Raw genomic sequence first — 22,257 nt, forward strand, 5'->3', positions numbered from 1 at the left:
TGACTTTTTTTTCATGGTTTGAGACGACATACTATACTATGCCTTTTTTTCATGGTTTTGGACGACATACTATACTATAACTTTTTTTCATGATTTTGGACGACATACTATACTATGACTTTTTTCCTGTTCTTTAAGAGGGCCTACTATACTATGACTTTTTTTTCATGGTTTGAGACGACATACTATACTATGACTTTTTTTCGTGGTTTTGGACGACATACTACACTTTGAATGGTTTTTCTGTTATAATTGTGTTCCATCCTTGTTTTATATTGTGGTACTGTATAACAAGACAAATATGGCTTCCATTTGTATGCCTTTCAGTTTGCCGTCCAGTATTTAAAAAACTACAACTCCCAGAAGGTGGAGCTCCTACCACCAGGGTTGCACACAGGTGTATTGCATACAGCCATTGATTAGACTGAGATTAGGTACTCTTACCAGCCTGTCCATTGTTGCCTCATGTATGCTCTGATGAAGGTCGAATAGACAGAAAGCTCAGCAGTAAAGTGAGACACTGCATAGATGGAAGTGTGCGGAAATCTTTTTCTACTAATCTGGACTCATTGATGTTTTCAGCACCTTGCCAAGACTGAGCCGGGTGGAGCGGTAGCTATTCTGCAGTGTAAAACCTTTGCTGGAAATCTCCATGTGATGTAAAGCCCTGAATCATTTGTTGTATCTTGTTGCACAGTTGAGATCTTGGTGTTGTTCCTGTGACCATTGAGATTGGCAGATTATAAAAATATTCAGGAGGAAAATAGATCATGTGAGCTGTGTGATTTAGGAGAGGTTTGTCCCATTTTCTTTTGTGTTGGACATACTGTGGCGATTTAAAGTGTTTGCACTATGGTATGTTGTGGACCAGTTGTTATGTTTTGATGGGTTTGAGTTGGCTGTAGCTGAACTTTGTCTCAAAGAAGAGCAATGTTGTTTGAAAATGTTTGTGTGGCATTGTGGCTTTGCTGCTGTCTCTTGGAGGCAGAACCAGAGCTGTAGGAGAGCTGTGATAGGCTGTTTAAGGTGTCCCTCAGCGGACTGTAGTTGTATTTATGACACAATAACAAAAACTTAATTCATTTAGTCACTTCCTATTTTATGCTAAATGCTGTAAAAGGGACCGTTAAGTCCAAAATCAAAATTACATATTTTCCCTCTTACCTGTAGTGCTGTTTATTAATCTAGATTGTTTTGGTGTGAGTTGCAGAGTGTTGGAGATGTCAGCCTTCTCTCCAGTATAATGGAACTAGATTGCACTTGGCTTTTTGTGCTCAAAGCACCAAAAAAAGTAATGTCTCTTTCCAGAAATCAAACACTGACCTTGTTGTGAGCAGTTTTAGGAGCTATTTTGTCTTCCAAACTACCACATCACCACATAAAAGGTAATGTGCATCTACCACTAACTCACCTATCACCACTGAACTCGCTGAGATTACAACTCTGCTGAGGCGGATGCCATTAATGTTTACCTCTTGCGCTATCACAAGCACAAGACTCATCCATGAGTAGATGCATGCTTCCTTCTGCATGGTGATAAAGTTGGCGGGTATAGTTCATGGATAGAGGCTCATGCTACTGACAGCACAAGATGTTAACATTAAGGCTGACCTGAATGCTTTGAAGCTTTGATCATTGCCATGGTAACTTATGTCCATTGATTAATTGCAAATGTTTCTCAACAAAGCTTCGATGTCCCAAAACTGGTATTCGGGACAGCACTAGTAAACATTAATGGCATACTCCTCGGCTAGCAGTAGATGCATACTTCCTTCTACATGCTGATACAGTTGGTGGGTGAAACTCAGTTGAAAGAAAATAGTTCCTACATGAAACTGCTCACAACAAGGTCTGTGGATTATCTTGAGTAATCGGGTCATGATTTTTGGAGAGAGACATTGCTGTTGAGTTTTTCCAAATGTATTTTTTAGGGCGCCTTCAGCACCACAAGCTGAGTGCCATCTAGTTCCATTATATTCAAGAGAAGGCAGACATCTCTACGGCCGATATCTCCAACACTCTGTAACTCACACCAAAACAATCTAGACTGATAAACAGCACCACAGGGAAATGGAAAAAAACATTTTTTGATTTTGGGTGAACCATCCCATTACGGTTTCAAATTAATTAATGTTACGTTTCTTACAATAATGAGGCCATTTCCATATGTTTTGATAAAAGGAAAAACAAAACTGAGACATGCTGGTACAGTATCTTGAAAATTTATTAATGTGGGCAAAAAGCAGTTGGCAAACGAGCATTTTTTTCATGTCACTACAAAACTGTTAGAGAGGAAACAACCAACAGAAGAGCTGTTTCTGTATTTTCCCTTTCTTGTTACAAAACATTTCAGTCAAGGCCTAGAGAGAAAGGGAGAGACATTGATGATGTTCTACAACCTATGATATAAAGCCAAAGCTCTACTCAGGGTCTAACAAAGCTCAGTCAGGTGTGAATCATGTTCAGTACAAAAGTTCCTGAGTGAGAGACGAGGGTGGTAGCTTCAGTCAGTCAAGTTTATCAGCGTTAGTGTTGGGTGTGTGTTGTCAATAATCTCAGACTTTGTACAGAAGGGTGATTATCTAAGTGTGTATGGCTCTGAGTACAGTACTAAGGCAAAGGAGTGTGATGTGACAACAGTTCAGACGCCTCTAGAGGACAGAGAAATGCATTTAAAATGTATTCTGTACAGTGTAAATCCGTACCTACAAAGAAACACTGAAAGAAAGATGGGAGTATCACAAGTAGAGAGACAGAAAAAAACATTCCTGGTAAATGTAAATAAATTAATAAGGAAGCCTGCTGAAATTGGCATCTACAACAACTGTGATATTTGATGGTAATTCTCAGGTAAAAGTACTGCAGACAAACGTGTGACGGCACACTCAACCATTTGCTTTCAGCCAACACATTTTGCATGCTTTTCAAGTAAGGAATTTCTAAACAAAAGACCAAAATGTAAGGTTAGACAAGAGGAGAGAAATGTAAAAATCTTCCCTCCTAACTTACTATCCACTGAGTCAAAGACAAAAATATTGAGCCCATACTGCTGGGCATTTGTTACAGCTGGTATTTTTTTAATACAGAATAACAGGAAGCTAATTCAGGTGTCACTAGACCAATTAGTGCGTTGTTATAATCAGGGGAAAAGGAATTTCATTCACACGTAACACAAAACAAGGCCATCAAAAATACAGCTATCAAACCTCTTCATTAAAGTACAGTATCTTAGAAAACATGGCATGGTAATACAATTCTGTAAAATACATTTTTATAAATTTTTGTGCTGATAGGAAAATAGCAGTACAAACAGTATCATGCATTTTCTTCATAGAAGTGCGGCCAGAAAAACATTTCTATGCAATATTTGGGCTGGCGTTGAGCATGCATTGTTGAGAGGGCACAAATAATTTAGATTGCATCGAGAAAATGTCGACCACTATGAAACCTTTAGACAACAAGTAAAATAATACTAACACTGTTGTATCATAAAATAGATACTACCAACAGCAGCAAGTCTTTTATTTCTCTAAGCGCACATTGTAACAGAAACAAACCACATCAAACGCACTGTTTTCAGTGGACCAATTAGTGTGCACATACATGTATGTTTCACGCTTGTCCAACTGCATGTGATTTAAGGTTACTGCACATTGACAGTGTAGTGTTAACATGCACATACTGAGATTATAAGTTTGGCTGGAACCACTTGGTTCATTTATTCATGTGAACGGTCAGCTGGCTGAGGTTTCCCAAAAACATCTTCCATCCTAACATTGATGACCTTTGGATCTTACTTGGTCCTGACATTAGCAAAGGCAATGAACATATGATTGTAAACCTACTCCTCATCAACAAATACTTAAGGTTCATCCAGAGGCACCATAAGTTGGCCTTACTTGTAATCAGCACAAGCAACGTGTGAACTGTGACGACAGAACGTGTAGTGACAGCAGCAGTTCACTTCAGTTTCGTTCACAACATGCTTTTGGGAAACCAGGCCCAGCGTGTCTTAGCAGGCCTCCTTGGCTTGGCTTGGCACCTTGCACATCATCAGGATCTGCTTTAAGGCTTTCTGAACATCCTCGTCCATCTGACCCTGAGGGCACACAAAAAATAAAACACTTTTCAGTTGGTTTGTCCAGGCTTTAAGATGTCTTCTGCTGCCACACCAGTAAAATGAAGGTGGATGTAATTGTTTGTAGTGAACATTAACAGATCTCACTGTAAACCCCTTCCACTGGAACTAATTTCTACCAAAGGGATTATCCCATATGCTGTAGAATATTTTAAAAAGACATTTTCTGTCTTGTGAGCTCCTCAAATACATTGCCACTCACCTTCATTGTATTGGGATGGAGGACAAAAATTGAACCCAATATGTCTTAAAAGCCATTAAATAAAGACTTTTAAGGACCTACAGACACCGTGTCTTGTTCAATATTGGACCATTTTCAAAAATTGTTGTTCCCATTAGTTCCTTAGACACTAAAACATGTTAAAATAGGGTCCAGGTTACAAAACTTAACCTTTAACTTTCACTCTTTAGGCAATCACGTGGATGGATTTACCTGGACAGCATAGAGGAGGTGCATCCTGTAGACTGACACGATCTCATGGTGCTGCTTCTTTGACTCCTGCACAGACAACATGAGGTAAATACAAATTTTTTCACCTTCACTTTTAAGCACTCAAAGCACAGTTTGCTTGTGTGTTTTAAAATGGGAATTATTGAGTGTTGTATCTAAAAAAATATATGTTGATCCAATCTTACAGCTAGCTGGTACTGCAGTTGTTTGATTTGTTGCTGCAATGTCTCCAGCTGCTGGCTTTGCTGCTGTCTCTTGGAGGGAGAACCAGAGCTGTAGGAGAGCTGTGATAGGCTGTTTAAGGCGTCCCTCAGCTTCCCAACCTCCCGTGACAGGTCATCTATCTGAAGGGGGAAAACATAAAACATGCAGGTAATGAAACAATTCATTTACAGCTTGATAACAGAGCCCTGATTGGATTGTGTCAAGTTTAGGTTGACCAGTGTCTAAAAATACATCACAACCAATTTCTAATGCCTGGTTCAGACTACACGACATTTTTGTCTGTTCCGACAGTCACTATGTCACATTAGGCGATTGTGGATAGGGCTGGGCCGTATGGCCTAAAATCAATATCACGGTATTATTTTGGGGGGATGCAGTGTCGATATGATATCGCGTTATCGTCTTCTCTCTTTTTTTTTACACCTTAAATAAAACAATTTAAAAAGCCATACCAGTCTAGGATGGAAACTTTTTATCGTCAGAAGTAAAAGGGTTGCTCATCCATCTATTATTGTGTATTAAACGTTATATAGTATGTATAAACATTAGAGGGAAGAGGGAGGGCCGGCGGCTCCCGGGCCCAGCTTTGGTGTGGTCGGCCAGGCCCCATTCTGCTGCTGTAGCCGGAGTACTGCGGTATGACGGTAACCACAAAAGCAGTACCATGGCTCATGTTTNATATAGTATGTATAAACATTAGAGGGAAGAGGGAGGGCCGGCGGCTCCCGGGCCCAGCTTTGGTGTGGTCGGCCAGGCCACCTCCATCATGTAGCGAGGGAGGTGCATGAGGCAGGCCGGGCCCCATTCTGCTGCTGTAGCCGGAGTACTGCGGTATGACCGTAACCACAAAAGCAGTACCATGGCTCATGTTTACTGCGGTAAGTTACCGTCACCGCGAATACTGCCCAGCCCTAATTGTGGGTGTTCACATGCCAGCCCAAATGTTATTGTAGTAACATAAAAAGCACCACCAGATGGCAGGAGCTACATTTGAAGTACCACATGCAAACATGCAAGTCACTGAATCCTCCTCTTACAAATGTTTCACAATAAAAGCCTGTTTTATAAAATGAAGGGATTCTCTCAACCGAAGTTAGAACAGGGTTTTAATTTAAGTTCAAATGTAGCTCCTGCCATCTGGTGGTGCTTTTTACGTTACTACAGTAACATTTCAGCTGGCACATGAACAGACACAGTGACTGAAATAATAGTAATAATAAAAATAGGACAAGAATAACCCTATGACATCACACATGTTGGGGATGATTGGTGTGGACTATCGTGTAGTGTGTCATGTCTGTCGGCCAAGTCACGGCACAATTTTATGACTCCACCATCACGTAATCTGACACAGTGACTGCAGGACAATAATGTTGTGTAGTGTGATGTGGTTCTGAAATGTCAACCAGATGATTACTGACCCTCTTGTTCTTCTCTCTCTCTGAGGCAGTGTGGTTCTCCACCAGCTGTTTCAGCTGAGACACAGCATCCTGGGCCTCAGCCAGCCTCGTGGTGAGAGTTTGGTTCTCCTTCTCCCTGGACATCACCAGCTCCTGCAGGGCCTCCCGCTCTGCTCGATTATCCCGTGCCTAGAAGATAGGTAAGTTTTAAGAAATGCACTGTATGGAAAGACTAACAGTCAACATTTAAAGGTTGGTTTTTATCCTCTTCTGGGGCTCCTCCTCCCTCTCACCTTCTGCCATGCATCAGCAGCTTCCAGAGCCATCTCGTCCTGCTTCCTGAGGGCCTCCTGGAGGAGCTGCGTCAGGTGGTTCACTTCACCCTCCAGCTGCTCTCGCGCTGTCTCGAGTTCCACACGGGAGACTGAATCATCTGAGGTAACATCTTTCTCTGCTGTCAGCCTTTTGGTGGAATAGACATAAGAATCCCATGATGACCTTGATAAACCCTTCACTTCAGTAGGAGAAATTGTTTTCATATTAATCTAGCCTTTTAGCCTCCACACACTGGAACGTAAACAAGTTATGTGCAGTATTTTCCTCGTTAACGTAGTGGAGTAGGAGTACAAACTAGCATAAAGGCCTCTAGTTATAGTCTAAGATGCATCTATAAACTGCAAGTGACATCACAGTTTTCCTCCTCACCTGCTCTGAAGAGCCTCCACCTGCAAGACTTTCTGGTGTAGCTGCTCTTTCAGGGCCTCTGTCTGGCTCTCCAACTCTTTGATGGCATTTCCCAGAGATGACATCACCTGAGTGTGGTCAGCGAGGGACACGGAGCTCTGTGCCTGAGCTTCTGCCTCCTGCTTCAGGAGTGAAATCTCCTCTTGAGCAGCTGCGAGCTTCTTCTCTGTCTCAGCTAGTGACGTCTGCAGCTCCTCCAGCTTGCTGTTTAGCTGCTGCTGCTCTGAGGAGGGAGATGAGGCTGCGCTGCTCTCAGCCAGCTGCTTCTGTGCAGCACTTAGCTGACTCTTGGTTTCACTGTAGGAGTGTGAGAGTTCCAGCAAGCGGCGCTGCAGCCCAGCAATCACCTCGTTTAGCTCAGCCTTCATCTCCTCAAAGTCTTTGGCTGCAGCTTCAACTGGCACTGTGCCTCTCAGAGCCTCCTAAACAACAGGAAGGGACAAATTAATGAGACAAAATGTAATACTTAATTTAACTCAAGAGGTAAGTGAAGTACAGTAAGACAAAATAATAATGAATAGAAAAAATAGGTATCAAAGGCAATGCAGCAGAAACAGAGATGTCGTTTTTATTCCACACATACTTCTTCCTTGTCAAAACGTGGTGCCTAAATTACCTGCAGTGCAACCCAACTGTAGAGTGGAAGCTTGAAGCTCACAGCAAAACATCAACACCTTTCAGCCCAAGGCAAGCTGGGTGCTTCAGAATAAGAGCACCAGTGGTTCCACTTTGATTTATTTCATTATAACAGTACTTTATTAAACTATAGTGTAACAGGATATATTTTAACTTTATTACAGTACTTTATTTAGTAATGTAGTATCTTGGTAGTGTCTAGATCTATAAAGTGTATCGTGATAGAGCCTAAAAATATCACAAAATATTTTTTGGCCCAGCCTTAATTTGCAGTTGTTCAGACTTTGGTGTGTAAAATCAGTGAAGTCCCATTTCAGTCCAAGAGAGAGAAAAAAGAGGCCCATACTCACCTGGAGCATCCTAATCTCCTCTTGTGCCTCCTTGTACAGCTCCTCAATTTGTGCAGTCCTCTGTTCTTTCTCCTTGACACTCCGTCTTTCCTCCTCCACCCTCCTCAGCGCCTCCTCCAGCTGTCTGATGCGTTGAGCTGCGTTCTCTTGCTCAGATCCAGATTGGGCGAGCAGGGCCCTCAACTGTTTTACTTCGTTTTCGAGTGCAGATGATGTAAGTCTCTGGACCTCCTGTTTTTCTGTCAGCTCACCTTCTCCCTTTCCAATCCGCACCCTCAGATCCTCCACCTCCTCCACAGCTTGGTGGTATCTCTCCTGAGTGTCTGTCAGCTTCGCCTGAAGCTCTGCAAGACTCTCCATCAACTCTTCCTCTCTTCCTTTCTCCCTCACGCTTCCATCCTCCTCCCTTTCTCTGCCTAGTTCAGGTTTCAGCTGGGCCTGAAGTGAGCGGTTTTCCTTCCTGGTTTCTAGCAGTTTCACCTGAACGCTCTCTAGCGCTTGTCTCAACAGTCTGATCTCGTCTTTGCTTCCTCCTTCACTCTCTTCTTCCTCTCGTCTGACAGAAACACCACCTGGACCATCTTCCTTTTCCACTTGTGGCAGTGACTCAAACTCATCCTGGGTGGAGTGGAAGGAGGAGTTGGAGGCCATGCTGTTTGGACGACTGGTGTCCTCACTTCCTTGGACGGACGGATGTTTCTGCAAGGTGAGGGATTCAAAAATAGAAATCTCACTAACAAAGCACCGACCACTTGTACGGGTTAAAATTTTGTGTTTAAAGTGTCTCATTACATAGAGGAACAAGAAAAGCAGCAAATTCTCACATTCTGTTTGTCATTTTCACTTACAGAAATTACTCAAGTGATTAATTGATTTTTAAAATAGTTGCCAACCAATTTTCTGTAAATCAACTAGTTTGACAGTTTCAACTAATTGCTTTTCTGTGAATTATGCTCCTTTATTTCTTTGTCTTAAATCACAGGCTATTGTATTGTGAAGCACTTTGTAACTCTGGTTCAGAAAAACACTATAGAAATACATTTTATTATTATTAAATTTCTGCTATTTTTATGATGGGTTAGTTTAATTTGCTTAAATATTGGATCATGGATTACACCTTCATGGCTATCATTTTTTATGTGATTGTTTTTTGCTTTTTCATTATAGACACTTGTAGAGCTGTGACAATCAACTAAGTGACAGAAAATTAGTTGGCAACTATTGTCATTTTGTAATTTTTCAAGCAGAAATGTATGTTTCTCGTATGATAGTAAATGGAATATCTTTGGGTTTTGTCTTGTCAGTTGAATAGAAAACAAGTTATCGAAATTTTAACTTTCTTCACTATGTTCTGACATTTAATAAGCGATTAATCAAGAAAACAATGAGTACAAGGACTGGATTTGTTCCCCCATCACTTACAGTTGAATCGCATTAGAAGGGGATCTCTTCAAAGCCAGTATGGACATGAGAGATGATTACAGTGACCAATAAGTCTTTAAATGTACATGTGGGCACGTGAGTACTGCTTTAATTAAGACAAAGTTAAAGATTTGTACCTATTAGGCTTGAGCGGTATTTTGGTATATCAGGGTATAAAGAAATGTCAATGGTATGATTTTCACTGCTGTCAAAAGTATAGATGCTTCTCTTTCTATAAAACTGATACAGAGATGCTGAGGTGATGCAGTGCACAGCCCGTGCCACCAGAGGTCAGTCTTTACTGATGGAACAGGCAGCTGAGCTGAGGAAGACAGCTACTGCAAGTGGTGTGGATAATGTTACAGGGAGGTCAGTTTCAGTTCATTTTGCTTTTAAAGTGCAACGCCCATTAATTGGTAACTTACTGGTTCATTTTAAAGAAAAAACACAAAAACAACATTGAAAACAAGGCCTTATGTTATAGTTCAGTGTTCCACTGATTTAGTGAGCTTTAGCAATGCTTTTCAAAGAGATATCCATTTGACATGGTGATATTTTATTTTCTGTTTGCTTTGCTGACAGACTGACAGACAGGCAACTAGCTGCGTTAACATGCGGAAACACAGTGCCCGCTGACCTTGCCTGCTCTACACTGCGCACCACCGGGTTGGGTGGGAGCTAGCGGTGCTGCTTACTCATGATAATGCTGGATGGCATTGCTGCGGAAACATGGTGGCCACCCTCCGGTCCCCTCCCAGGTAGCCCCAGTGAGTAAATGGCTTCATTTTGAGCCACAACAACCCTTTAGCATTGTTAGCTATGTTAGCACCACTAGCAGTGCTGACAGAGAAACTGGTGGTTAACAATGCTAAAGGGGGTTTGTGGCTCAAAATTGACCCGTTTACTTACAGGGGGGACCTGGGGGAGACTGGAGGGTGGGCACAATGTTTTCACAACTCTGTTTGGTCGGGACAGCATTAATAGAGGTAAGTGCAGAATGAGCAGCACTGCTAGCTAGCTTGCACCAGACCCTGACAGTGTGCACTGCAGTAAACTAAAGAGTAGCAAAGTAACCTGTAGTCTGGCATTCATTCCCACTCAAATATTCTTCACAGATAACCACTGACATCCCTAGTTACATGACTAGTAAAAAGCCAGCGTGGAAAAGCAGCATTTGGGGCCAGTATATTTTCACATCTAACAAACAGTGACTAACCAAGACAGTTTTTATTTTGTTTCTGTCATGTCTGAATGAAGCGTACAGCCCAAGCCTAGTACCTACCTTGTATTTTATTTTCCTTATAATGGTACTTTTATGTATTTTTTTGCAATTCTGATATATAGTAACTACATTATTTGTACATTGCCTTGTTACATTTACATAGAAACAGAACATCAGAAAGTCTTAAATGAATTTTTGCTATAGTTTAGGTTCTCTGTCACTCACATTAAGCATTTGTGCAGCATTTGCTTAGCTTATGTATATAGTATGCTGCCCTCACCTTGAGTGCGTTCATTCATTGGTTTATGGTTAACTCATGAGCGTGAATGAATGGCTTACATACCTTGAGTTTGCTTGCAAGTTGCTGATTCTCCAAAGTAAGAGCATTAATCTTGGCTTGCAGAACAGAAACCAGAGCTGCAGATGCTGTAAAAGTCTGCTCAACCTGTTAACACATACATTCGCAGGCAGAAGCACACAGACAGAAAAGTAATGTTTAAGACCACTTGCTACCTCCTGAAAAACAAAACGAGTTGTGACACGTCTAAAGCTTAGGTTAGACTTCCTCCAAGAATGCCCAAGGTGAAAAGGTTCAGCAGTATGCAGCTGTCTGTTGTCAGAGTGTACAATTACATTGACAAAGTCGTATTGATTTACACATTTTAACAACCAGAAAGACTTTGACGATACATAGAAAAAACATCTCTATATCCAGCCCAAAACCTTTTGAATTCTCTTCATCCAAATACATTTTACTTGGTGATTTATTAACAATAATTTTACACATTAAGTATATTCAATGCATGTGTTGTGCTCTACTCTATAAACTAAAGCTCTGACGTCGCTCACTGATACAGTTAGTCACCACATCTGTTTATGAATGTGCTCATCTGTGACATAAATACAGTCATTATAGTTCTGCTCAGTCATTAGTCACCTTTGTATCCAGTTCAGGACCAGTCACCGTCTGCTCCACCGACTGCTTCAGGTCTTCGATTGTCTCCAGCAACATGTTTCTCTCCTCATGGAGCTTCTCAACCTCCTCTCTCAGCGCCGTTCCTCTAACCTCATCCTCCTTCGAAATGAGAAAAAGGAGGAGTGGCGGGAAAAGGGAGTGGGCGGGGACAAGAGTGACAGATGGACAGGGAGGACAGAGAGTAAAGGTGAGAGGGGAAAGGGAATGAAACGTTGGAGGCAAGAATTTAGCACATCATCGGCACACAAGATGCTACTATATCATGAATAGTAAGTTAATCATGTACAAAATGTCTCCCTCTGGAGTGGAAATTAGGCATGTCGCATGTTTTCAACCACCATCTCACACCTGAAGACTAAGTTAACATTTATTAAATAATACAGGAAAATGTCCGGTGCTATTTTTATCAGTGATGATTATGCTGCTTTCCACCTGTTTTTATTTTACAAATACTTATATTTAATATTTTTAAGGAGTGGTTTTTTTATATCTGTTTTCTTAAAAAAATTTGTTGTGTGATTTTCATGTCTAACTGTAAATTGAGATGTAACCTCCTTATAAATATAATTTATACTTAATTGTGTATTTACACCTTTTCATTTCTCATGTGTATCATTTCATATGTAAGTTAAAGTTTTTACATAATGTCATCACTCGTGCAATATCTGTATATAACAACTGAACTATCTACTCTTGATAGGTAGAATAATGTAAATTCTGCCACTCTGTCTATTTATTATCATATTTAGCTTTTATTTTTTACTGCTTACATTAAATGACTCAGGTGCAATATCTATACTTCCATCAGTCAATACTGGAAATCAGTGTCTCTTTATTATATTCTGCTTCTTTTTGATGCTTCCTTATTATATCGGTCTGTGTTTTTATACAGTTTACTTACTTTATGTATTTATATTGCTTTGTATTTTATTTTTTCTACTTATGTTTCCTGTTTGCACACTCTTTGCTGTTGTAAACTTGCAAATTTTCAAGCTGTGGGACGAATAAAGGATTATCTTATCTTAATATGCTGTTTTTCTATGGATCTGTGAGTCTCCTTGTTCCTATTGTATTATCACTGATATGCAGTCAAAGATATTTGCTGCAAGTTTGGAGCTTACTGAATATTTATTTAATTTTAATAATTATGTAATGAAAAAAACTATATTTGTCAAACTTCTTACTTCCCTTCTAATAATTTTGTAAACCTTGGCATCGCTGCATCAATAAATAAGTTATAAGTAAGAGATGACAAGTTGTTAACAAGCTGTAATAAAGACTGTTTTGCAAATCTCCCATGCTTCTAACTCATGTTATTATATGTTATATTACACTGCTTTCTTAAAAGCTCTATTCTGACTGGTCAATTACAGCATTCTGTCTGAAGAGCAGACCCGTTGCTGTGAATGAAAAACAATGCAATGATAGCAGTTCTGATCATAAACACTTAGCAATAAAATCATTTTTAAATCAATATTTTGTGTCAAATCCTCCATTCCTTGATTTCCTTAGCAAGTAGCCATGTAGCTAATAAGCGGGATATTGTATAATGAGTGGGTCATTATTGCATAATGAACTCCTTTGGAGTGATTCGAGACCCTGATGCAAAGTCCTGTATCACCCTGTCGGGGTTCATATCACAATAATGACCTGCTTGCTCTACGTTACCCCTCACATGTTGACTGTTGTTACTTTATTACCTTGTAGTTGAATCTTTTGGGAGTATCACTTTTGTTGGATACAGGGGTCCCAGTGGAGGTGAGGACTGAAGGAGAGGAGGGTCCAGAGCTCTGAAGAAGGATGAAGTTGATTATTTTTTCAATTTCTTTCCCTCTTAAACCCTTGTAATGACTTGGTTTGAGAAAATTAAGCATTTGTTCTGAAGCATCTTTTAAAATATATGAGTGCAGTGTGTTTATAATCTGTTGGTACAAAACCCCCCAGAGATGAAGATTCAAAATGTTAGTGTCCCATACAGTATAACAAGTGCCCTAGATGTTTGCAGAACATTTTTTAAATCCCAAACTGGAAAACAAAAGGCAGATTAGTACATACATTAAATGAACATACTAAATGAGTAAAATACTTTGTTATACTCGGCGGGCCACAAAATAATAAAAGGCAGACTGACAGAACAATAATATAACAGATAAAGTGTCAGCAGAACAGACACATACAGGTCTGACTTCTCATTTTATGAATACACTGCAGACATGCATTAATATAAAGGGTGGCATACTGGTACAAGCAGACAGATACAAAGAGAGACATGCATTTACCTGCAGTGGGCTAATAGGAGGTGGAGGTGCTTTTCGTTTTTTGGGAGTTGTGATCCGTTCATCACTTAGTTTAGCTACTTGATCATGCTGAGGAGCCAGCAAGGAGACAGAAGAAAGGCAATGGAAAGAGAAAAAGAAAGGAGGGATTCAGTGCTGGTTAGTAAGAGGAGGGTCAATCAATGAGCGCTACACTAGGACTTCAATTTTGTTTTCCAAAAACAGAAACCAAAAGATTTTTGACACATAAGAAAAGCTGATACTAAACTACAATCCATGAGTTGTAGATACACAGTAAAAGGTTTTGGCTTAATTTTCTTTTCTCACAATGAATCACTGAAGTCCTAAAAGCAAATTTAAACTTACTATCAGTGGTTAATTGGCTGGTATAAGTTCAAGTGTTATAGTAACTTTGATTGACTGTTTGTGAAGACCTCCAAAGAAATGTATGAAAAACAAGGCTGGTGTGTTACCTGGGGACTTCTAGGAGACTTCGCATCTGTCAAAGGAGATGGAAAGAACATCAAAAAATGGACACAAACAAAATGAAGTGATGATTACAGCTTTCTCTTTAGAGGTTTTACGCTTTCTACTACAGGTGACATCACATTCATAGCAGGGTTTCCACACCTACTTAAACATCAAATTCAAGGACTTTCCAGGCCCAAAGCCCTCAAATTCAAGGCCCAAACACACCAAACTTTGATTACTATTACAAACTGAGAATCAGAAGCTCACAGACAACAATCAAAAAGAGAGAGAAAGGCTTGAATCACTTCAAGGCACTTGAATTAAGTTAAAAAGCCTTTATTAAAAAAATATGTCTGCTTAGATTAAAGCACCAACTGGTTTCGACCCTAAGGTTTTCATAAGGGTGCAAGAGAGTGGACAGGAGTCAAGCAAACATTTTATAAACTTGGTAGGGGGTGTCAACCAATCCTGATTAATATTTGAATGCAGGACCCACCTGCATTCATTTATTGCTTGACTCCGGTCCACCCTCTTGCGCCCTGATGAAGACCTTAGGGTTGAAACCGGTCGGTGTCTTAATGTAAGCAGCCATGTTTTTTGAATGAAGTTTTTTTTTTTTTTACCTTAATTCAAGTGCATTCGTTCCTGCTCTGTGCATGAATGCCTGAAGTTCATTTTTCTTCCTATGTGCTGACCCTTTTCTTCAAGAGCACCTGTTTTCTTTTCTTGAGTCTCATATAATAAAGACAGATGTTTAAAAAAAAAAAAGAGGCCTTGATTTTTTTCACGTAAATTCACAAGCTCTTTCAATGTGGCGTGGGAACCCTGTCACAGAACCAGAGGAGCCTACACCAAAAATTGGAAGAAGAAAAAAAAAAAAACACTAGCAGGAAACCTCCTCCAGATGTCAGTGTTGACTTTCTGTTGAAACCAGAGCAGTACAACTCTCCACCACACAGTGGCGATACATGTGTATGCATGTACTGGTGATCTCATCTGGGGGCAGAGAACTGGTCCTCACAAGATCAACCATTAAATATTCACACATTTTTTGGTGAATGTTTGAGTTAGGCTCTGAGATCAGGCTTAGGGTGGTGAAGCTCTGAGTAAGTCTCCAGAGAAATAATGTGAGTCAATGCAATGTCCTGAAGTCATAAAACAAGTGTGTGGGCTTTTGTTCATAAATAAGTTGTCCTGATAGTGAAGATACACATCAACACTCGCCCTCTGCTGCCTCCATGAACACAGTGAGTGTGTTTTTGTGACTTTGCATAACTCTTACCTGGGACCTGTTGTCTGTTCAGGGCAGCAGTGAGGGCAGTTTTGACCTCAGTGTTGCCTGACAGCTTGGCGTAGTGTAAGACATCATGGCCTTGTGAATCTACAGCCGACAGATCTGCTCCTCGCTGAACCAAGACTTCAACAACTGAAACAGTGTTGGACTCGCTGACCAGCATCAAGGCTGTCCTGCAACACAAAACAGAACAAATAATGATCACCAGTGCATCTATCCATCATCCAGACACACAAGTGTCTTTTATCTGGGACTAAGTCTAATGTCTATTCGTTCTCCTTAAACCTGGTATTTCTGTACAGTTGCAGTTAAGATCAGGCAACACACAAAAAAAGACACTCAATACAGCTCTACTTTATTCAGTCATCACTGCTCATTCTTTAATTTCTTTTGTGTTAATTCCAAGTGTGTGCCTTGACCGTTTTTGTACCTGCCACTGTTGTCGGAAGTGTTGATTTCAGCACCACAGTCCAGCAAAGCGCTGCACACCTCAGCATGACCGTGTTTGGCTGACAGCAGCAAAGGGGTGAGCCCGTCCTTTTGGACAAACAAACATTATAAACATTAGGTAAGACTGAAATCATCCTATGGAGGGACCACAAACTAACACAACACACATAACTTGTCACATTAGGACGTGGGCCTGGACATGAAGTATCGTAAGTGTCTGTGTGGTGAGAGAAATCTCAGATCCGTGTGAAAAAGGAGAGAAATGTCTCCTAAATGAATTTCCCAGCACAGAAACAGGAAAGTCAAAGCTGTTCCAGTTTCTGGAGAGGCGTAGATTTGGGGAAAATCCCTGAAATGATATATTTGCTGTTCTAAATGAATGGGCTGACTCAGTAGAGTTGCCCTGAGTTGGGCAACTGAGGCAGTATTATATGCAACGTAATCCCACATTTTTCACCCGGGTTGACAGATCCTAACCCAAGCATGACATTTAACCTAAACTTAACCATCTTTGACCTCGATCTAAACGAAACATTTGACTGGCTGGGCTTGTGGAGGGCAGTGTACAGACTGATGGGAGCCGCTGCCCAAACATCCTCTCCACTAAGATGACATTAGAAAACTCAATACTCAATATCAAAACTGTATGAATAGATGTTAACATTTTATAATATCCATCATTAGTAAATGGCAAATTATTAGTTAATTCAACTTTAATTAAGTTATTTTGCAGATGACAAACAATAAAATTATAATTTATCATCTTTACTAATTATTAGTAACAATAACAATGATTCTGATTAAATTAGTTAACTATTTATAGTTTATTCTTGCACACATTATAACACTTCAACCTGTTCTCATTCCCTGGTCATCCAATACAGGCACTTTGTCACGACCCTCAGTGTCTCATAGGAATGGACAGGACACCCTTTATCGTGTCTATAGCCCCTTTTACACTGCCTCTTCAAGGCGGGGATTTCACGCCATTATGCTGCCTCGCCATTCTGTATAAAAGGTAAAATGCGGAATTATACAATGTCTGTATAAACGGAACGCCCTGCAGAACAGGATCATGGGCAGCACAGATTACAACGTGTTTTAGCTGCTACCTCCTGTGGGAGACTTTAAAAGGAGCTGATAGCAGTTTGCAGGTAACTCAAATACGAACAACGGCCAAAAATGTCCGCAAATTAGAAAAACAATGAGGTCCAGGAACTCCAGAGGACGAGATCAGCTGCCGTATAACAGAGAAGGTAAATGAATGTTCTTGCCACATTATGCCGTTGTTTTTGTTCATAAAGATCTGCTCACACGTGTTACATGTTACACGAGGGGCACATGCTGTTGCACTAAATATCATGCATGTCACGCCTCTTTTGCTTCCATGATGCCAGCATGCTGTCTAAAATCACAGACTACACACACCTAACTCCCAAACTATGCAGACTTTCTTGCTCTTTATGCTACATCAGTTGCTCTTAGCATCAGGTACTGCTTCAGGTGAGTTTACAGTTGAGTTAGCTGAAGGTCCGATGCCTCTCATAAAGATGCTAATGGGTGCGTTTGGTGTCAATATCACATGTAGAGGTCTAAACGATAAACGAGGTGCAGACTTCCATCTGTGTCACCAGTAATGAGGAAATACAGTGAGTGCTGGAAGGAGCGGTTAGTGACAACAACCCCACCCACATTTAAGGGTACTGTTTGCAGTGGAAACACTAGGGTCTAGGTACCATGTCTGAAGTGTTACTTTTTATTCAAAAGGTACCATACCGAAATTGTTTGGTGGTAACACGACTACAGAGGCAGTATTTGACACTCTGTGAATGAAAATAGGCTTAGTTAGTATAGTTAGTATTTGTTAATGATCAACAAATGATCTGTAAACCTTTACAAAATTGTTTGTAAAACATCTATTAACATTACTGGACCAGATATTTATTACACTTTAATGGTTAAGTAGTTGGTTTGTTAGCCATCTATTAACATTATTTGGATCGCTATTATAAAGTTGCAACTGATTGATATAATACCTTGTTAAATAGTTAATTAATACTTTGTAAAGCAACTGTAACATAAATTATATTATTACCTATAATTAGTAAGCATTACTTATTATCATTTCAATGTTTGTTGAACAGTAAAATAACTATAATACAAAGTTTAATTAGCCTAACTTTGGATTTATCTTTCATTAATGACTGATTGATTGAATGATGTATTAATGATTAAACAAGGGAAAAATAAATCTGAAGTCACGTACAACTAGAAGAAAGAATGTCAAGAAACAAGTAAAGTCTGTCAGCATAGTTTTGTGTTTTAGATTACAAGGCTCCAGCTTTCACACACCACAGAGAACAAAACTATGTTGTGGGTTCCTCTGAGCTTTGCTGAAGACTTTAACAGCCCCGTGTCTGCTCTGCTCAGTCTGTGTCTCCGCTGAACTGCTCCTACTCTGCAATCTAAAAGACAGAATTATAGTTTTTCTTCTCAGGGTAATAGATTCAGTGTCTGTGTGGGTGAATATAAGAGCGCAGGTGTATAAATGTTTGTCTACACTTGTTATTTGAGTTCCGTTCACAACTTGCTGTCATCTTGTCAGTTTAAAGCCAGAATACCAAATTTGGGCAGCGAGGTAAAGACTGGGCAGAGCTGACGTGGAGCAGCAAGCATCACAGCTAAGTGTGATTATTTCAGAGGCCTGTCAATCACCGCAAACACACACACAAACATGCCCCTGTTTAAAGCGGAATACACTCCTAATGGAACAACAATTGCCAAAACTGGCTCCAAAACACACATTAGAGGAGCTGAAATTGGCTTTAAAACTGCAACTTCTCTCTGTGGTTACTAATATAGACACAAATACTGTACATACTTTGTGTTTCTATGTATAAGAGCCTGGTGAATGTATATTTATTAAGTACAACATGTAACAGGCTACTTTAGAAAGGCATTTTTTTTTCATACCACCTCTTACTCATAAAAACTGACGGGAGAGGGGAAATGAAAGTGGTTGTTGTGCTCGCTCTATCTCTTCATGTGCTGCTGAATGAGAAATAGGCTGCTATAAACCCAACCTTTTTAGCACGTGACCTTATAAAAAGCAGCAATGTCTATTTGTGATCCCTCTTCACATGTTGCAAATGTCAAAGAGCTGTGAACTGTTGAAACAAAGAGTGATCAGATTGTTTCATTTCACTAAGAAGCCCTAAGAGGTAAAGTAAGCGCAAAATATAAAGAAAAATTGTAGACAACAGTCTGTTGTGTGAGAGAAATGTCTTTTTCTTCTTTCCTATTGTGTCTCACCACTCTGTACGAGGTCCTCACTCCCAGGTTGGAAATCATTGCTAAAAATTCCATCTGAAAAGCACTCAACTTGTATTTCAGTTCTGAGGAAAGTAATAAAATCACTCATCAAGCTACTTTTGGTATGTGGATGTCCACTGGACCAGCCTGGAACTGACTCCTGCCAATTTAACTTTTACCATACTGCCTAGAACACACACGCATACTGTCATTTTGTCTTGTAGGACTCTCGTGGCTTTGATTCCAAATCAGACCACAGCACACTGCAACTGTACCGAGTTAAACTTTTGTTAAGACGTTCCTCCTGAGCCCTGCTGAGTTAAGATGACTGGTAACATTTTGATTGATAGATCGATAGGGGCTGGAGCCTATCCCAGCTGACATTGGGCGAGACAGGGTACACCCAGGACAGGTCACAGGACTATCACAGGGATGACACATAGAGACAGGCAACCATTCACTCTCACATTCACACCTACGGACAATTTAGAGTCACCAGTTAACCTGCATGTCTTTAGACTGTGGGAGGAAGCTGAAGTACCCAGAGAAAACCCACGCTGACACAGGGAGAACATGCAAACTCTGCATTGAAGGGCTCCCCCACCCTGGGGTTCGAACCAGGAACCCTGTTGTGAGGTGACAATGCTAACTACTGCACCACCGTGCCACTGAACAAATTTCTATGTGCAAATATGTTGTTATGGGATTTTAAAAAATATAGCAAAACCAGCATCAGCCTCGAAAAACAAGTATCAGTGGGGCTCTACTCTGCATATTGTTGTCTGTATATCATCAGCGACATGACTCTCTTCTGGGGTAAAGAAAATGGGATCATGTTTATTCAAAATTGTCTCTTTTGTCGTCTTCTAAGACTCTTTAACCCACTTGAACAAAATGCATGGATGCCAAAGAATAACCAGGCCATGTCTGAATTGTGTCAAGGCTGAGTTTCTCTAAGTAACTGAGAAATATATTTCTTTCCAACTGCATAAGGAACATAAGGAAGCGTTTACGCTACATAGTACCACTGTCTCTGAGCAGAATTTAAGTTTACATTCACTTGATTTTCTCTAAACATTTTTTGTCCGCGTATGTGAGACCTGGCAGATGTTCCACGGTTTCATTCTACATCGTATAGGTATTTGTTACAGCCATGATGGATGCCCGAGACTAACAAGCTGGCATGTTCTGCTCAGCACTGAAACAGGAATATTTTCCAGACGACTTTGTGGTTTTCAGTCTTTATGTCCGCTAACAGCAGACAGACCTGCTCACATCTCACACACACACATTTGCAGATAGTTATGGCTGGAAAAAATGAACACTGTTTGACGAGAGTGACATCACATTTTGTTTTCCTGTCAACAGCAAACAGCACTAAAACACTGTCTCTCAGCTACAAAAATATGCTTAACAATTGTTGGATTGACCAGGAAGACATGCTTGAAAACCACATGTAAATGTCACAAAAAAAGGCTGGTTGGGGCTGCTCCAAGTGCAACATGATTTCAGAAACACTATACTTAAGCTTTAAAGTCCTTACAGCCAGTGGTACAAAGTGGTAGCATGAACCAGTTTCCAAAGCCACAACATACAACTTGTCAAAGGCTTAAACAAGTGTAAGGCAGCAATAAATTTTAATTAGAAATAAATTTAATTTCTTTGGTGTAGGCTAAGAGACCACTGTGTTTCTGTGTGTGTGTGTGTGTGTGTGTGTGTGTGTGTGTGTGTGTTTGTTTGTTTATCTCCAACAGGCCAGCTGTGGCATGATAATAAAAGGGAAATAAATGGGCAACACATTCTCTTCTCTTTTTCTTTTCTCTCACTTGCTCTCTTTTTCTATTACTCACACACTCACACACACACAAAATATCATGCTCACACAGCCCAGTTGGGTAAAAACCACAGGCATGGAGCGTCACTGCAATGGAGACCACATGTCTGCGGCTTGAGAGCAGAGTTCCCACAGTACACTGACCCCCTACCTCACACGCATTCATACATTCATGCACATGCACACACACAATGTACAATCAATCTTTAAACGGAGGACGACAAATGAGAGGAAATGTCAGTTAATGGGGATCCTTCAGATTGTAGATTTACAGCTGTGAGAGATGACTGCAGTTAAATTACAAACTTAAAAAGCACTTAAGGGGACGCAGACAAAACTATAGTTGGGAAATAAGATATTTGACAGCAGAGAAATACAGAGAGCATCCTGTTGCAAACAAAGAACCACTACACGGGTAAATCTTAAAGAAAATCCAAAGCGTACAAACAGTGATCATCCTTCCTCGAACACATTCCTCTCTGGGAATAAGCAATATGAATGAGAATGAATGGAGCATTTCTGTGGTCTTCATCCTGTTTCAGAGCCCCTCACTATCCTGCCAGGAAAAATAAGTCTGGGAAAGACAGAGAGTAGAAGTAATAATGAAAGTACATACTGCATCTTTCAGGTTGATGGGACTTTTGAGTTCACACAGCAGTTGGACGGTCTGGATGCTCCCACTGGCAGCTGCAGATAAAATAAAACAAAGTCAATCATGAGTAAAGCGCGAAGGTGTTGAGGATTTAATTTAATATCTCCCTTTCTAATTTCCAAAAGACCAACTTAATTAAAATTAAAATGAGTTAAACATGACTGGGCTATCTAAAAAAAAAAAAAAAAAAAAAAGCCAGGCTCATGGTGGCTGTGATGTTGTAGTACATGACACTTGTAAGCCATTACCTCTACTTTAAATGTGCAACACTGACAAATAAACAAATAAAAACTCTAATAAAAATAATGATAAGTCTAATGTCAGCTAGCATCAGCATTGTAACATGAACTGAGAAGAAGCTCAACAGAGATTTGTCATACTCAGTGGAGGCTGATGATGTTGAA

The 22,257-nt window shown here is 40.2% G+C and overlaps 1 protein-coding gene across 2 annotated transcripts in view; it reads right to left on the minus strand.

The window, feature by feature from the left end:
• Positions 1-2,206: 2,206 nt before the first annotated feature.
• Positions 2,207-22,257, minus strand: part of rai14 (retinoic acid induced 14) — a 50,826-nt gene continuing 30,775 nt past the window's right edge. The window contains exons 7-21 of one of the 2 annotated variants that reach the window (XM_050052985.1): positions 21,818-21,888; positions 16,036-16,142; positions 15,594-15,778; positions 14,314-14,339; positions 13,844-13,930; positions 13,265-13,354; positions 11,526-11,663; positions 10,932-11,033; positions 7,945-8,643; positions 6,920-7,380; positions 6,508-6,676; positions 6,236-6,403; positions 4,775-4,933; positions 4,572-4,637; positions 2,207-4,099 (exon numbers count right to left, since the gene is read on the minus strand). In XM_050052985.1, the coding sequence (XP_049908942.1) occupies positions 4,013-4,099; positions 4,572-4,637; positions 4,775-4,933; positions 6,236-6,403; positions 6,508-6,676; positions 6,920-7,380; positions 7,945-8,643; positions 10,932-11,033; positions 11,526-11,663; positions 13,265-13,354; positions 13,844-13,930; positions 14,314-14,339; positions 15,594-15,778; positions 16,036-16,142; positions 21,818-21,888 (2,615 nt within the window). In that variant the 3' untranslated portion in view covers positions 2,207-4,012. The remainder of the gene's footprint in view (positions 4,100-4,571; positions 4,638-4,774; positions 4,934-6,235; positions 6,404-6,507; positions 6,677-6,919; positions 7,381-7,944; positions 8,644-10,931; positions 11,034-11,525; positions 11,664-13,264; positions 13,355-13,843; positions 13,931-14,313; positions 14,340-15,593; positions 15,779-16,035; positions 16,143-21,817; positions 21,889-22,257) is intronic. The other variant, XM_050052986.1, reaches the window with a different exon arrangement.

This window comes from Epinephelus moara, chromosome 9 (assembly GCF_006386435.1).
Source record: "Epinephelus moara isolate mb chromosome 9, YSFRI_EMoa_1.0, whole genome shotgun sequence".
NCBI classification, from domain to species: Eukaryota; Metazoa; Chordata; class Actinopteri; order Perciformes; family Serranidae; genus Epinephelus; species Epinephelus moara.